At 37.9% G+C, this 17,358-nt stretch overlaps 4 protein-coding genes across 8 annotated transcripts; 2 read left to right on the forward strand and 2 right to left on the reverse strand.

The window, feature by feature from the left end:
• The first annotated feature begins 973 nt into the window (after positions 1-973).
• LOC111460376 (uncharacterized GPI-anchored protein At3g06035-like) lies at positions 974-3,411 on the forward strand. The gene is made up of 2 exons (XM_023103621.1): positions 974-1,150; positions 2,773-3,411. Exons 1-2 carry the CDS (start codon positions 1,069-1,071, stop codon positions 3,279-3,281), a joined length of 591 nt encoding a protein of 196 aa, XP_022959389.1. The 5' UTR covers positions 974-1,068; the 3' UTR covers positions 3,282-3,411.
• A 565-nt stretch (positions 3,412-3,976) lies between these two features.
• Positions 3,977-7,500, reverse strand: LOC111460373 (peroxisomal adenine nucleotide carrier 1-like). The gene is made up of 5 exons (XM_023103617.1): positions 7,067-7,500; positions 5,670-5,901; positions 4,759-4,905; positions 4,501-4,661; positions 3,977-4,418 (listed from the first exon to the last, which is right to left on the reverse strand). The coding sequence occupies exons 1-5, from the start codon at positions 7,207-7,209 to the stop codon at positions 4,139-4,141; spliced, it is 963 nt and encodes a 320-aa protein (XP_022959385.1). The 5' UTR covers positions 7,210-7,500; the 3' UTR covers positions 3,977-4,138.
• A 1,094-nt stretch (positions 7,501-8,594) lies between these two features.
• Positions 8,595-14,770, forward strand: LOC111459961 (mitogen-activated protein kinase kinase kinase NPK1). Of its 5 annotated transcripts, none has more exons than XM_023103029.1 (18): positions 8,595-9,014; positions 9,102-9,143; positions 9,288-9,353; positions 9,428-9,538; positions 9,645-9,725; positions 9,830-9,907; positions 9,987-10,069; positions 10,344-10,425; positions 10,508-10,608; positions 10,718-10,757; positions 10,861-10,920; positions 10,996-11,042; positions 11,153-11,375; positions 11,455-11,670; positions 11,856-12,181; positions 12,259-12,320; positions 14,039-14,117; positions 14,184-14,770. In XM_023103029.1, the coding sequence occupies exons 1-17, from the start codon at positions 8,730-8,732 to the stop codon at positions 14,074-14,076; spliced, it is 1,941 nt and encodes a 646-aa protein (XP_022958797.1). In that variant the 5' UTR covers positions 8,595-8,729; the 3' UTR covers positions 14,077-14,117; positions 14,184-14,770. The 5 variants fall into 5 exon arrangements, with proteins under 5 accessions (XP_022958797.1, XP_022958798.1, XP_022958796.1 ...); XM_023103030.1 differs by having other exon boundaries at positions 14,220-14,770; XM_023103028.1 differs by having other exon boundaries at positions 14,039-14,770.
• Positions 14,771-16,426: 1,656 nt separating this feature from the next.
• Positions 16,427-17,358, reverse strand: LOC111460293 (protein FANTASTIC FOUR 3-like). Its single transcript, XM_023103494.1, has one exon. It carries the CDS (start codon positions 17,281-17,283, stop codon positions 16,564-16,566), a length of 720 nt encoding a protein of 239 aa, XP_022959262.1. The 5' UTR covers positions 17,284-17,358; the 3' UTR covers positions 16,427-16,563.

Consider the following 17,358-nt stretch of genomic DNA (forward strand, 5'->3'; position numbering starts at 1 on the left):
AATTTCTTCCACCAATCTATATATTCTTTTAATGGAAAGTTTATTTTAAAAAATAAAATAAAAATCTAATGGTTGCCTTTTGATCAAGATGATGAGGTGGCCCATGCCCCATTTTTGTCTTACTCAAAATTAATAAAGTTTTTTTTTATAAAAAAAAATAGTTTTAAAAAAATGAACGTGATGATGTCACAGTTGTGCACGAGATTGTGTGACACTTACTCTCATTCACTGAGTGAGTTAGCTAATTTGAATTCGTGTTTACTCTCATCATCACTAAGTGAGTTAGCTAATTTGAATTCGTGTTTACTCTCATCACTAAGTGAGTTAGCTAATTTGAATTCGTGTCGCCTTCGTCTAAACGACGTATACTTAAGCCTCTAGTTCAGACATTTACAAGTGATTGTGTGACACTCACTCTTACCACTGAGCAAATTAGTTAAATTCGTGTCGCTTTCGTCTAGACAATGTATGCATAACCCTCTAGCACGAGACATTTACAAGTGATTGTGTGGCACTCACTCTCACCATTGAGTGAGTTAACTAATTTGAATTCGTGTCGTCTTCGCCCAAACGACGTATATCTAAGCCTCTAGCTCGGGACGTTTACAAGTGATTGTCTGACACTCAATCTCACCACCGAGTGAGTTAGCTAAATGCGTGTTGCTTTCGTCCAGACAACGCATACCTAAGTCTCTAGCTTTGAGAACAAAGTTTTAGAAAATAGGGTTGAGAGATTTTGGAAAGAGCGTTTGAAAGTAATAATAAAAGTTAAAGCAAATTATAATACAACGGCTTCAATAACATATAACTCGATGCGTATAGATATGATTTTATCAAAACGTCTCCATGGGGCAACAAGTCATGAACAACATAACCGTGATAGGTGGGACCTCTAAAAGGCGCACCAAACACAGTCGTTGGACGTTCCTGCCGGTCCCAGTGACCACTGAAGTAAGCTTCTCATCCACGCTGACAAAATGGCTCATCTAACAACCTACCGAGAGCCTACGAACTTCCTTCTTCCACCTCTTTCTTTGCAATTTCGACCTCTTTTCTGCTTCTGCAACAATGGCGAAAGGCCATCTCTGTTTTCTTCTCCCATTGCTACTTGCTTCCATCTTCGTCTCCAATCACCCTGTCAGATGCGACGGTAATGCCTTCTTTCTCTCTCACTCCCTATAATTGATTCTTTAATCGACATTCGAGGACACCTAGATTATTTTCTTGAATTTAGATCTCGATTTATCATGCATTGTCATTTGAGATCTCGGTTCGTCCGTAATTGTTTAGATCCTGGGATTTTGTGTTCTTTGGGAGGTTTTGTTTGATCATTGGCAGCCATTTCTGTAGTTTTTCATAATTTTCGACCTCTTCTTGTTCTGGCTTAGGCGGATTCGCTCGAGTTAAGTAATCTCTTGCATTTGTTCTTCTAATTGCTTCTCTCTTTATAGTAATTGAGATAGAGAATCACTGGAGAGATTGTGTAAACTGAGTAATCTCATTGATTTCTCAATTTCTTCTCAGTATAAGCCTACTCATCGATATTTGCGTATAATGTGAGCTGTCTTCACATTCCCCTTGTCTGTTTGTTCTTTCATCTGTTTCAGTGGAAGTGGTTTTCTGCTCTGTATGGAGATCACTACGGGTTTAGATGGCCGTTTTAGGATTGGTAGTCTGGTTTATGAAATCAATTAGGACACCATGGCTGTCTACTTTCTAGGGGTAACGGTGCAAGTCCACCGCTAGCCGATATTGTCTTCTTTAAATTTTCCCTTTCGGGCTTTTCAAGGTTTTTAAAACGCGTCTATTAGGGAGAGGTTTTCACACCCTTGTAAAGGGTGTTTCGTTCTCCTCCCTAACTGACGTGGGATCTCACAATCCACACCCTTTGAGGCCCATTGTCCTTGTTGGCACTCGTTCCTTTCTCCAATCAATGTGAGACCCCCCAAATCTACCTCCTTTCGGGGTCCAGCGTTCTTGCTGACACTCCGTCTCGTGTCCACCCCTTCAAGGCTCAATCTCCTCGCTGCCCACCTCTAGCAGATATTGTCCTCTTTGGACTTTCCCTAAAGTTTTTAAAACACATATGGGAGAAGTTTTCACACGGGTGTTTCATTCTCCTTCCCAATCGATGTGGGATCTCACAATTCATCCCCTTTGGGGCCAGCGTCTTCGTTAGCACTCGTTCCCTTCTCCAATTGATGTGGGACCCTCCAAATCCACCCCCCTTCGTGGTCCAGCGTCCTTGCTGGTACACCGCCTCATGTCCACCCCCTTTGAAGCTCAACCTCCTCGCTGGCACATCGTCCGGTGTCTGGCTCTGATACCATTTGTAACGGCTCAAGCCCACCGCTAACAGATATTGTCCTTTTTGGACTTTCCTTTTCAGGCTTCCCCTCAAGGTTTTTAAAACGTGTCTGCTAGACAGAGGTTTCCACACCCTTATAAAAGGTGTTTCATTCTTCTCTCCCAACCGATATGGGTTCTCACACTAGGAGTGTTAGTTTACAACGAGCTCTAAACATATCTCATAGTGATATTGAGTTTCACTCAAAAAGCTAGGTACCAATATGTCGTAAATTATCCCGAAGAATCGGTGGATTCATGAACATTTTTAGTACATTTCCCTCGATCATGCACCTATTGTTCATTATTTGGTTGCTTTCTTAGATAGATTTCTGGGAATGCTCTCTCTGGAAGTGTTCAGAAAATCAATAAGTTTGATTTTCAATATCTTTTGTACATATTTTTGACGCCATGAAATTCCTACAGATGATGATCTTCATAGAGGTATCAACAGATATCGTGCATCCTTGAACTTGCCAGCGCTGGTCGAGAATGACAACGCGGAGTGCCTTGCTGATGAAATAGCTGAGAAATTCAAGAATCAACCTTGTACGAACACCACAGGTTCCAACACAATATCAGGCACTGAACCTCAGTTTGCTGACTTTCCAAACTTATTAGCCAAATGCCATTTGAATGTCTCCAACACAAGAGATGGAACCATAATGCCTGCCTGTGTTCCGAACCGTGTCGCTGATCTTGTTCTCACAAACTTCACGAAATCTCAGTACTCAGGTAAACTTAACGATACCAAGTACATGGGAATCGGCATCGGTACTGAAGACGATTGGGTTGTCGTTATTCTTACCACCAGCACAGCAGAAGGAAGTTTTGCGTCAGCAGTAGCATCAAAGAACACAGCCACTCTGGTTTCTCAGATTGGTTTGTTCTCTCAGTTGCTGTTCTTGATGCTGTCCTCTGTCTTACTGTTGTAGAACAAGAGAGGATTTCCTTGCTTTGATCTTATTCTATAGAGACTATAATATGTTATATTGTTTAAGAAATTTTCCTGCTCATCTATGTGTTTATAGTTTTGTTATGTATGAAAAAGTTTCATCTTTACACGAAATTGAGGAAGTGAACGAAAGACAGAAAGAACGTCTGGATTTTCACACGACACTTTTGAAAACTAAACTATCACTTTTGAAAAGTTTAAAGTTCGTTTCATTAAATATATTATGAGATCCCAACAGAACGTGTTTTGAAACCTTGAGGGAAAGCTTAGAAGGGAAACCTCGAGGGAAAGCTTAGAAGGGAAAGCTCAAAAATGACAATATTGAAACATTGAGGGAAAGCTTAGAAGGGAAAGTCCAAAGAGGACAATATCGGTAGGTTTGAGCTGTTACAAATAGTATTAGAGCCAGACACCGGGCGGTGTACCAGTGAGGACGTTGAGTCCGAAGGAGAGTGGACACGGTGGTATGCCAACGAGGATGATGGACCTCAAGGGAGGTGGATTGTGAGATCCCACATCAATTGGAAAGAGGAACGAAATGTTCTTTATAAGGGTGTTGAAACCTCTCCTTAGGAGACGTGTTTTAAAACCTCGAGGGGAAGCCCAGAAAGAAAAACTCAAAGAGAACAATATCTGGTAGTGGTGGGCTTAGTTTGTTCTCTCATGAATGAAATCGACACAAAATTCAATTATTGCGGGTAATGTTATTGAACTTCATACCATACCATGCATGACACTGAATAAGAAATAATATACTCTGTTTTCCTTCTTACATTGCAGAAATCCAATTGGGACCTTCTTAAAATCTTTAGATATTGCTTAGAAAAACACTTAAACTTAAGCACCCTTTAATCTTGTATTGGTTACAAAGAGATACCTTCTAAGTGCAATCAATATGATCCAAGAGGTCTTTGCAACCTTCTCCTTTATCATCAAAAGCAACGCAGAGCTCAACACAGTCTTCAGTATTTGTGCTTGTAATCCTTTGAAGAATCCCAGCAAGCCTTCTCTTTTCCAGATCGTATTAAGAGCACCCGACACGGTTTTCTTATCGCCGTGCTGTTTGTCTTCGTTCCTTTCTTCATCCGATTCTGCAGCCTGGATCACGACCTTACACCTGTATGCAAACCGATATACTTGATTTTCGACGCATTTAAGAACAGTGTGGATTCATAACAGGATATGTCTTGATTCTTCACCTGATAGCAGGGTATGTCAAGATTGTAGCAACACATTTCGAGAGGGCGCCAAGCACGAAAGCTGAGAAGGCCGAGAGAGCTTCCGGGGACGACTCGATACCCGATGCACGTGTCAGCTGAGTCCTGAGTAACCTTTGTTTCAGTTGATCAAACACGGTGTACTGTGATATGCATACATTGGAGCAAAGATCTCTTAGAAGTATGCAGCAGTAATTGCATTAAACGAGATCTACATCAAAACCAACCAATCCCAGGTACCTGAATTGATGGGTTTGATGTCAAAAGAAGGGATATTCCGAGACCATCAAACGCTTCACTCCAAGTACCCTCGGCGAGCGTCTTCCAAAATCCTTTGGACTTCCCGAACTCGCTTGTCTGCATACGAGACGATGCTGTATCCAAAGGCTGAAATGATAAATGGACCAAGATTTCTTGCTCAGAACACAATAAACATAATTCACTGGAAGATCTGTAATCAAGGAAGCTATTGAATATTGTACTTGTAACGGCCCAAGTCCACCGCTAGCGGATATTGTCCTCTTTGAGCCTTCCCTCAAGGTTTTTAAAACGCATCTACTAGGGAGAGGTTTCTACACCCTTATAAGAAATGTTTTATTCCTCTCTCCAACCGATCTGGGGTCTCACAATTCACCTCCCTTGGGGGCCCAGTATCCTAGCTGGCACACCACTCGGTGTCTAGCTCTGATACTATTTGTAACAGCTCAAGCCCACCACCAGCACATATCGTCCTCTTTGGGCTTTCCCTCAAGGTTTTTAAAACACATCTACTAGGGAGAGGTTTCCACGCCCTCATACAAAAAATGTTTTATTCCTCTCTCCAACCGATCTGGGATCTCACAATTCACCTCCCTTGGAGGCCCAGTGTCCTAGCTGGCACACCACCTGGTATCTAGCTCTGATACTATTTGTAACAACCCAAACCCACCGCTAGCAGATATTGTCCTCTTTGGGCTTTCCTTCGAAGTTTTTAAAACGCATCTACTAGGGAGAGATTTCCACATCCTTATAACGAATGTTTCGTTCCTCTCTCCAGCCGATATGGGATCTCACAGTACTATCTTCAAACCCACGAAAAGGAGTCTCCAGTTGAGGCCAATGAAGAATATAAATATCTATATAGGTAAAGGAGTGTTGTTAGTTATTAATACCTGCGTCAATACGACAGTACAAGCCCCAGCTGCTGCAGCAACGATCAGATTTGCCTTTGTTCCAATCTTTTTATTCCCACTTCTCTTCAAATACATTCTCTTTAAGAAGCTGTATCCATAGAAGTAGATGAACGATGAAATAAAGGACTGGAAGTTCTTTGTGCCAATGCCCTGATATAACGAGCCCACGTGACCAGTTGAAACAGCTTCCCATAGCACATCAGAAATGTTTCTGCATAAGGCAAAAAGAGTAATCCTGCATAAACTTCTCTTTCAATCGAACCATGCCATGGCACTGACTCGTGTTTATGGCGGTCTGTTTAAGCCACAGTACAGCCTAAATCAAAATACCGAAGAAAGAGACTACAACAATTGAAACTATCTCGTTGGAAGGTTTTTGGTGACAACACTTAAAGATACCAGAAGTGAGAATGCTGACATGAGTACGAGAAATCCTGTGAAAAACGATTGCCTAAGCAGAACTATGCTCACTAACAACATTCAATCCTTATCCCCATTTTTGGTACACCCCGTTCACTGCACGGTCACTCGCTCCTCACTCACATTCTAACAGTGAATGATGTGATTCCATTTAAGCCTACTAGAGAAATGAATGTCCACCTGACCTTCATAGCAACGACTTGTATATCAAATGCATCAACTAAAGAACTTGTTACCAGCCAACTTAAACATAGATCAACTAGTTTAGGTACATATTTTAAACCAAGCAATAGAAGGTTCGAATCTCACTATATTTGTCTCCTAGGTTGATTTTAGGTGGGTAAACTTTGTATAAATCAGTGATCGATTCATATAAATTATCTAGGGAGCAAACACTCTTTTAGGCGGCATGCCCAAGAAAAGTCTAATGTCACGATCGTACTCCTTCAACCATGCGGTATCGTAATCTTGACACACTCACGACAAATCTTAAGGGGGACTCAAGTCCTATTCACATTTTTTGTCCGGCTTTGTAGCTTGGTCGGACTGTCGGTGAGGTTAGCCTTCGTCAACCAAACACAACTTGGGAGGAATCCAAGTTTGTTCGACCACACACGCCGCTAGTGTGTGTATGTTCAATCGTGTGCGAAACAACAACGTCACATCTCATTGTCATCTATGTTCCCAACAACATGACTCATACATCGTGATGTCGTCCCATGGGACACGCAGTATGACTATGTAAATCAAGAGTCACATGCCATCTAAACCTGGAATACGCCAGAGATGTGTATTGCCCTAGAATTTTACCTTCCAAATGTTCCAATTCCATAACAACACGAGTTCATTCGAGCATTTACCAGAGCTAAGATAATTAACAGAAAAGCTAAATTTCCTCACCGAATCCGACCTAATTAAAATTTTGAAAATAGAAATGGAAATGGTGAGCAACGAACCTGTACTTCCGCTGATGGCTAGCCTGATTCTCCGCTTGATATTTAGTCTTGCAAGTATCTAGAGGATACAAAACGGTGGTACTCACCAGAGATCCGATGGCTCCGGATGTAGCCTCCGACAGAGACTCCAGATCAAGCCCCATCCCACCGGAAAAACGGCAAACGACGACGACGACTGAAGATGATCCGGTTGCAGGCAGGAATCGAAAGAAAGTGACGGAAAGTGAAAATATATGTCGCAGCGTCAGAGCAGCAATTGTATACGTATCTTCTTGGGAATCGGAATCGTTGATTTATGGGTCCGAAGTTTCAATTCAATTTCCTGTGAATTTTGAAGAAAGTCGTCGTTAAGTTGAGAGATTAAGAACACAACATTGACTGTGAGAGTAAAGAATTAAGATGTCAGATTTTTTCAGTTCTTCCTCTTCCATGGATATTGTTCATCTTTATAGTCTATTTTATTTTAATTTCTGAATATCTTATCCTATCTTTTAATTTCTCGCCTTATTTATCTCTTGACAGGGATTTATTAGTTTATTTATAATTTTAGTAATGAATTAAATTACTTTAAATTGTTATTATCCATTAATTTATGATTTTTTTCATACATAATTTTACAATTGATTATAATATTTAAAAAAATTGAAAATATCAATTTAAAAAAAAATTGTCTGAAAATTTTCATATTTATTTCCACCTGGATTTTCATCTTTCAATGAATTTTTAATTACAAAAAAATAAAATATCATAATAAATTCAAAAAAAAAAAATATATATATATATATATATATATATATATATAGACACGAAGCTGTAACAAGACTCTTAGAGATGTGTCCAGGGAGCGTTGCCACGTGAAGATGACTAGTTGAGAAGTTGGTTGGAGTGTAGTACCAACACAGGGCTGGGTTGTGGTTATGTCGAGGGAATACCGTGATACACATGCCCAAATTACCATCGTAAGGGAACGTGACTAGTTGTCCAATCTTCCTACTCGGGTTACATGCTAACTAATTATCAATTTTATCGCTCTCGTTTTCTACAATATTTCTAAAACGTGACTTGAGATTCGAGCATACGCCGATATTGTCTGCAAAGTCTTAATTTCACACAATTGACTTGTTCGACTAGGTTACATATATATTGAGAGGGGGCGGGGGTGAAGAATATAATCCTCGTCCCATGCCATGTTTAGCAGGAGAAATCTCTCTAGCTCCCTCTCCCATTCTCTATTGCACATACTTTCAAGAGATTGAAATAATCTTATTTTATCATATTCTGAACATTAAATTGTACAAATTAATAATATGACAAATAAACTCGAATATATAAAAAAAAAACAATTTAATTATATTAATTACAACTTTGTACATAAAAAAAAAAAATTTTATTGATCTGCAATAAAGGAACCTTCGAGGGCGAAGCAAATATAAATTACAAAAACTAGAGGGGCAGATCTGCAAATAAAAAAAACTTAAATAAAGGTATCAATTTCGTCGAATTATTTAATTTTGAAATCAGAAATTCGACCGTTGTTTTCTCCATTCAAAATCCCACTCTACCAGAGTGAGAATCGGTCTCATAGAACCCTAAACACTCATTTCCCTTAATTCCATCTCCACAGATCCCATCAACTTCTGGCGATCTGAGAATCTTCACGACGATGCAAGATTTCTTCGGATCTGTTCGTCGTTCCTTGGTATTTCTAGCGCCCGACGGTGACGACGGTGGGAAGTTCGGTGGCCTCGTCGAGAGGATTGGCTCCAGCATTCGAAAATCTCGAAATGGACTGTTTTCTAAGCATTCAGTGCGGGCTTTGCCACCGGTTGCGAAAGAAGATGCGCCTCCGATTTGGTGGCGGAAGGGAGAGTTGATTGGATGCGGTGCTTTTGGTCGAGTTTATATGGGGATGAATCTCGATTCTGGAGAGCTTATTGCAATCAAACAAGTCAGTTTTTGTAGATTTTGTTTATGAAATTCTTTATATGTAATCGATTTTGAAATTTTATTTTGATTCTTGAATTCCTGGTTGCAGGTCTCAATTGCGGCTAATAGTGCTTCAAGGGAGAAAGCACAGGTGAGAGAACGTTTCGTAATTTGAAGTTTGCTAGATGTAGATGACTTGCAGTTGAAATTAGATAGCGATTTTTCTTTACTTTCTTGGTTCGAATTGAATTCATCGAACACACTCTCACACTTTATGTTCAACAAAACTATTCAGGCTCACATCCGGGAGCTGGAGGAGGAAGTGAAGCTTTTGAAGAACCTTTCTCACCCCAATATTGTGGTAAGTAAAATCTACTGGTCTTTTATTTTAGAGTTGTGCTAGCCCCTTGCTTATTTTCATTGTTGTGACTTTAGAGATATCTGGGAACTGCTAGAGAGGAATCTTCATTAAATATTCTATTGGAGTTTGTTCCTGGAGGATCAATATCATCTTTGTTAGGGAAATTTGGGTCTTTCCCTGAGTCTGTAAGTGTTGTATATTTGTACCTTCAGTCTTTTAACCTCTCTGTATTTAAATAAAGTAAACTTGATGTTGAAATTTTGCTAATGGTTATTGATTCTTCTAAATTAGGTTATGAAAACCTACACGAAGCAGCTATTATTGGGACTTGAGTACCTTCATAAGAACGGCATTATGCATAGGGATATAAAGGTGATAGTGAAAACCCCATTTTGAGAAGGAAGAGTTTTAACTTTTAACCTTCCTTTTTTTTTTTTTTTGAAAAAATTTAACTGAATAATGTCTACTTGAAATAGGGTGCAAATATTCTTGTAGACAATAAGGGGTGCATTAAACTTGCTGATTTTGGTGCATCCAAGAAAGTAGTTGAGCTGGTATTGCCCATTGTTTATCTAATTTAGTTACTTAAATTGATAATTAGCATTCATAACATAACAATTAGCATCTATGCAGGCAACTATAAATGGAGCCAAATCAATGAAGGGTACTCCGTATTGGATGGCTCCTGAAGTTATTCTCCAGACCGGACATAGCTTGTAAGAATCATCATCCTATGGTGAACTTTCTTGTTGGCTTTCACTGGTTCACTCCACGCCATTGACGTGGACATATGTTTCAACACATAGGAAGAATACTAATGTGTTGAAATCTAAACCACGCCATTGATGTGAACCAACAGTTGTAGTGCATGGGAGCAACACAAATGTGCTGGAACTTATTCTGAAATAATGGAAACAGAAGAAAAACATGGAGTTTTCTTATTAAGAAACTAACATTTAGACTCTTGTTCTTCTTAATTTGATGTCTTAGCTCTGCTGATATATGGAGTGTGGGGTGTACTGTTATTGAAATGGCAACGGGGAAACCTCCATGGAGCCAACAGTATCAAGAGGTTAGCAATTGAATTTACTTTGACATGCATGTGCTTACACTTCCTTCGAATATTTTATCAATTGAGTGAATTTTATTTTCAGGTTGCTGCTCTTTTCCACATAGGAAATACTAAGTCCCATCCACCTATTCCTGAGCATCTATCTGCTGAGGCTAAAGATTTTCTGTTAAAATGTCTACAAGAGTACTTTCAAAACTCTCGACTTTTTCTATTCACTCGATTTCTTCATTGTTAAGACATTTACTCTATTCTCTGTTGAATTAAACTTCATCTAATTCAAATGTGCTCACAGGGAACCAAACTCAAGGCCTACTGCATCAGACTTGCTGCAGGTATATCTGAATTATTTAAGGGTTTCTTATCAATTGGTCAAGCCTTGTGTTTATGTGTTCTAGAGAGTAGCTCTATTCTTACCCATTTTCTTTGGATATGTAGCATCCATTTGTCTCATGTGAGTATCAAGAACCTCATGCAGCCGTCCGTGCCTCTTCTTTGGTTTGTATAATTTCTCGGTAACTTTAGTTTCTTCAATGGTTTTACCATCCCATCTTAACATCATTGATATTGCAGGAATCTGGGAAACAGATGGCTGGTGCTAGGCTGAATTCTAATGATATGTAAGGACTTCAATTGATGATTGTTAAATTTCTGGGTTTAGTTGATGATTTTTGTTGCCCACTGTTAAACAGTGGACTCTAGACTGATGGTTTTTGTTGGCCATGTGCAGAACAAAGTCTATAATCCAACGTTCAACCTGTGAGGGCTTGAAGGATATTTGTGAAATGGGTAGCTTGAGGTGCTCTTCTGTATTTTCTGGGAACTATGAGGTGCGGTCCAACTGGGGATCGAGCAATTCTGAGGATGACATGTGCCAGATAGATGATAAAGATCTGTTTGCTAGTTCATCGATAAAGTACAAATCTATTATATCATCAAATGATTTGAATAAGGTAAGCATTGAGTCTCTGATTATGTTATTTATTGTTTTTAATAACACCAGAAGAATGAGCATCTTTTCATTTTTACCAGAGTTTCAATCCCATGTGTGAACCCACTGATGACTGGGCATGTAAATTGGATGAGAGCTCAGAGCTGAGAGGCAATTTAATGGAATTGTCTGGTATTCAAACTGGCCAGGAATCTACTAGCAAGGGAAATGACTTCACTTTTCCATGTGGTCAATCAACAGCTGAGGATGATGAAGAGGTTACAGACTCGAAGATTCAAGCCTTCCTGGATGAGAAGGTACTTCTATTCTGGAAGATGTTTCTGAGTGATGGAATTATTGTGTTCCTTATTAAGCTTGAATAATGCAGCATTATATTTCTTACATTAGTGATGGAATTATTGTGTTCTTTATTAAGCTTGAATAATGCAGCATTATATTTCTTACATTAGAATTAATATTTTTCCTGTGAAATAAAAAATAGGCTTTGGAACTGAAGAAGCTACAGACACCTTTATATGAAGAGTTCCGCAGCACAGTTAATGCAGCTAATGCTTTAGGAGCAGGTGGCACTGAGAATAGCAAGAGTGTATCTAATTTTTTGAAATTGCCTCCCAAATGTGGGTCACCAAGTAAGCTGCGTGGTAAAAGACTCTCATCAATTGATGATGGTAACTGTTCCAGCCGTCAGAGCCGTGTAAAACAAGCCAGCATATTGCAAGATCGAGCTCTGCAGGAAATTCAGTCGCCTCAAATTGGGGAATGGAACAAATTGCTTCATACACAGCCAGAGTCTTGCACACCAAGGTTGTAATTTGGTGGTTTATATTTCTACTTTATTTGTGGAAAGTAAATTTAACTGTCAATTATGGACAACTTGCTTGCAGTTTCTCTGAGAGACAAAGGAAATGGAAAGAAGAGCTTGAGGAAGAACTTAAAAGGAAGCGAGGTTAGTTTGCTTTGATGTTGTGATCTCAAGTCTAGTTTACTTTGATGTTGTGATCTCAAGTCTGGTTTGCTTTGATGTTGTCATCATTTTCTCTGTCGAGTGAATTGTGTTGGTTTATGTTAGTTATCTATCACCAGTAGAATATCAAGAGATACATTCAAAAATTGATTAAACGATTTAAAAGTTCACAGGCTTTTGGAGAGAGCGCTAGAGTCTTACCCTTTATACTAAAAGTCAAAACAAAATACACACCAACTTCTATTGGTAGCTTCCCAAAATAACTACTTAATGAGCCTAATCAACATAGTAGGTGGTGAAATTGCCATCCTCCCTTTTGATTTCCAACATGGTATCAGAGCCGTACCAATAAAATCCTGAAGTGTTAGAACAAAGAAGTTGTGAGCCTCAAATGTGTAGTCAAAGGTGACTCAAGTGTCGAACAAAGCCAATTATCCTCAAGTAGGATCATTTCCCATATTTATATGTTTTCCTTCCTAGCATGCGTGTTAGGGCTATACGATGGGTTGACTGGAAGAGATACGTGTGTCAACTCAGTAGGTTGGGTTGAGGATTATTGAGAGGAGTAGTCCCACGTTAGCTGATTAAGAGGAAGATCATGGGTTTATAAGTAAGGAACACTATCTCCATTACTACAAGGCTTTATGGGGAAACCAAAAGCAAAGCCATGAGAACTATACTCAAAGTAGACAATATCATACCATTGTGGAGGTTCGTGATTTCTAACATTGTACTAGAGTCATGGCAATAGAATTCCCAAGTGTTGAACAAAGAAGTTGTGAGCCTCAAAGGCGTAGTCAAAGGTGACTCAAGTATCGAATGAAGGGTGTACTTTGTTCGAGGGCTCCAGAGAAGGAGTTGGGCCTCAATAAAGGGGAGGTTGTTTGAGAGCTCTAGAGAAGGAGGCCTCAAGGGGAGGCTTTAAGGTGGTGTACTTTGTTCGATGGCAGGATTGTTGAGGATTATTGAGAGGAGTAGTCCCACATTGGCTAATTAAGAGGAAGATCATGAGTTTATAAGTAAAAAACACTATCTCCATTGATACAAGATCTTTTAAGGAAACCAAAGGCAAAATCATGAGAGCTTGTACTCAAAGTGGACAATATCATACAATTGTAGAAGTTCGTGATTTCTAACTAGTTGTGATCATCCCTAGTTAGTTGGTACCCCATCTCAACTCAGTCTCAGGGAACGACCAATGAGTTTTTTCCCTCTTTGAGATGCCCATGGGTGGGGAGGGTTCACCCCATAACATAACATATTTACAATTTTGGAAGCAAGGGAGATACTACTTGGAAAACAACCAAATAAAACACATAGCTTACTAAATAAAACAACCATAGCTTACTTAGAACGCAACCAAATAAAACAAATAAAACATATTTACAATTTTGGAAGCAACGGAGATACTACTTGGAAAGCAACCAAATAAAACACATAGCTTACTAAATAAAAACAACCATAGCTTACTTTGAAAGCAACCAAATAAAACAAATAACCATAGCTTACCAAGATATTGATTCGATTTATTAGAAAAGGAACACTTACATTTGGTTATTAAATAATATGATATTCATATAAGGTTTTAGTGTTTTCTATTCATTATCTTTGCACAATTATACATTAGATTTTAGTGTTTTCTATACATAGCTTTGCATAATTACATACGGAAAGTGAGTGCAATGCCGTGCATATTGCAGAAATGATGCGGCGCGGAACTGTAGGAGCAATTCACTAAAATTACCATTGGATCAGAAACTAAAAACAACAAAAACCACGGTGAATCTCACATCCCCTGGCAGTAAAAAGTTGTGTAGCCAATGGATAACTGTTAATACTATGCAGGGATAAAATTGCCTTCTCATCATTGCAATTTGTTAGAAATGTATGTACACACACTATCATCACCAGCAAAGAAACGGTGGGTGCTCCACAAATCTTGTTCATGATCTCAGCACAGAGCCACAACAATCTCACAACGAAAGTCGTATGTTTACATTTCCTTCACTTGATTATTAATATTTGCATCCTCCTCCTCCTCCCCGCCTCACCGCCCCACCCCGCCCCGCCACACTCGGTGTCGGTGGCTCCTATTATCTTCTATGCTATTTATGAAAATTTGTGGTTTGTAGAAAGTCTTTTTAGTTCATGTTCTTCTTCCAAGTGTGAGAAAGTAGCAGAGCTTGTTATAAGTCATAACATGTATTGTAAGCCTCTTCTGTCTGATCTTCTCAATGATTGACATACCACAAACAACAGCTTCCAGGTTTGAAATATTGGCATCAACTTTAGATTTTGATTCCTTAAGCAGTTCAACAAACCTGTGAATTTATATTCATAAGCCATGATTGTAGGGGCTGATTTTGACATTTTTAGAATTGATAGACTATTTTTAGACAATAATTAGTAGAATTTTAGGAAATAAGAGACTTTTTTTTTTCTTTTTTTTTTTTAATTAATTTATTATTTTTTTATGTTATCACTAGAATTACTCAAAACACGTCCACTTAACTTTGAAGTTCATATGACTGAATCACCTAAAAAGTGTACTTTATTAGTATAAATAGTAACTTTCAATTTTTTTATGCATTTTTGCTCTCATTCAAGCATGATCTCTTCATTTACTTAGACATCATAGAACGGTGTTTGACTCTTCTTGACAACTTTTCAATAAGGAATAGATTAGGATAGAAAGTTAGTCCCAATACATTTAAAAGTCATATCTTTCTATGTTTTTTTTTTAAATTTAGCACATAATTTTAGTAAGTAATTAAGATCGTTGTTTTTGTTAGAACTATTAATTTGACTCGTTTTTCACTTTCATAAAAGAGACAAAAGGAGAGAGGAAGAGGAGAGGGAAAAATTTAAGAAAGTTTTGAAGGACATTGTGATGCAATATTGGATTTACTTGAAAATGTAAGTAAAAAGCTTTATAAATTGCACATTCTTAGTCTCAAGTAAGCAATTATTTTCCTATTCTTAATAATTTTTTTTTATTATTATCTAGAACCTTCTTATTTTTATTTATTTTCTAAAATATCTTTTTTTTCTTTAAGAAAATAAATCTAAACGTGTGATAATGTTATATTATCGTGATACACGGAATGAAATATAGCTTACACTTTAGGGATAGATACTCTTTTTCGGTTGCTTTCTCTTAATGTTTGTAGCTGAGCGATAGCTCGTTACATGATTGGAAAAGGTGGTTCGAAAACCTTGAAGTTAAAAAAAAAAATTACGTTCGAATTTATCAAATTAAATATTTTTTTAATACAAGATTGTGAATTAAGAAAATCAGTTTAAATTGAATTTATAACTTTTTTTAATATAAAAATAAAAATTAAAATTCCAATTGGATGAAGAATTTTAGGACTTGGGACAGTTTTTTTTTTCTCTTATTATTATTATTACTAATTATAATTTTTATTTTATGGTAATTTGTTTTACAGAGCAAAATAAGCTGCCATTTTGTAAATAATAAATATAAAAAAAACGTACACGTGGAGATTCGTTATTGGTTTGTAATCAAGTAGTGCATTGAATCAAATAAATATAGCCTCGTGGACGGAATAATTTAAAAGATTTTTAATAAAAAAAAATTATAAATAAAACAATCTCAAATTCAATTGTCTTCGTAGACTAAATTTTATATTTTTTTTAATTAAAAAATATATTTGATGAAATTATAATTAAAAACTTGGTTTTTTTTTTCTTTTTAAGAACCGTTTGAATTCTTATATTTATCACCAAAATTACAGAATAATAATAATAATAATAAAATATTTAAAATATTCTTTTATTAATTTCACTCGTAATTATCAACTTAAATATAATTTCAAGAATTTAGTCGTATTTTGTATCAACTTAAATATAGTTCAATAACATATAATTTCACGAATGTATTCGTATTTTGTATCGAGAAGATTATTGAGTTGTTCAGTCATTCATATATATATAGATATATATATATATATATATATTTATTGATTGTGAAATGATTTTTTAAATATTTTAAATATCTTAACCATTAATTTGGTTCATATTTATCATCATAACCGACATAGTAACGATATTTTTGATAGTCCCACGAGTATAATTGGAAGAAATGGAATTTTAAAAATTGAAAAAGACGAATTAGCCCTTACATGTCTCAACAAGATGGGTATCCAATCTCGATAGCTGTGGTGATGTTCGTAGTGATTTTAAATACTAAATGGGTATACACTCAACAAGTAGCAATACTAAATTGATCCAAATTTCCTTCATTCACCAACATCGCCGTCGCCGTTTCTTCACCGACCTCCTCCTCCTCCTCATCGCCGCCGTCAATTTCTTCACTTTCCTCTGTTTCCACAAAACAGAGCCTTAGCCGGCCGCCGCTTCTCTCCGCTTGAAAACACGGCGACCTAGCTGGAGTTCTCACCGCCGCAATTATCAGCCTCCCTTCTTCCCTGTGGGGCATGACCCTAAACGACTCTGTTTCTCTTATAGTCGTCAACGGCGGAGGAAATTCATGGGAATTGGAATTGGAATGGGAAGAGGAATGGGTTTTTTTTCCCCATTTTGTCTGTAAATCCTCGCCGCCGGTCTCCGGCGAGAAAATGGTATTCTCGATTATATCGATGCCGGTTTCATTACCCAAATTTTCAGTACAGAGCTCCAAGCTTTTTTCGCTCAGGCCGGTGAGGTTGAACCGTTTAGCAAGGGGATGGACATACACCGATTCCGATTTCCTCACCGGAGTCTCGCCGGCAAGGAGAGATTGTACTGAAGGCCAGTCTCCGCCGTTACCGCCGCCGCATTGATCGGAATGGATTAAGGATTTAGAAGGGTCGGAGAAAGGGGGCTTTAAAGGAGGATCAAAGGGTGGGAAAATTAGGGTTCTTTGGTCGACGAGATGAGAGTCGAGACATGATTGTAAGCTTCTGTAAACCATGGTCGCCATTAAAATGAAGGTTTTGGAGAACAGGGGAGGAGAGAGAAAGAAGGGTAGAGAGAGAAAGAGGGGAATTGAAAAAGG

The sequence above is a fragment of the Cucurbita moschata genome, unplaced genomic scaffold, assembly GCF_002738365.1.
Source record: "Cucurbita moschata cultivar Rifu unplaced genomic scaffold, Cmos_1.0 Cmo_Scf00023, whole genome shotgun sequence".
Classification (NCBI taxonomy): domain Eukaryota; kingdom Viridiplantae; phylum Streptophyta; class Magnoliopsida; order Cucurbitales; family Cucurbitaceae; genus Cucurbita; species Cucurbita moschata.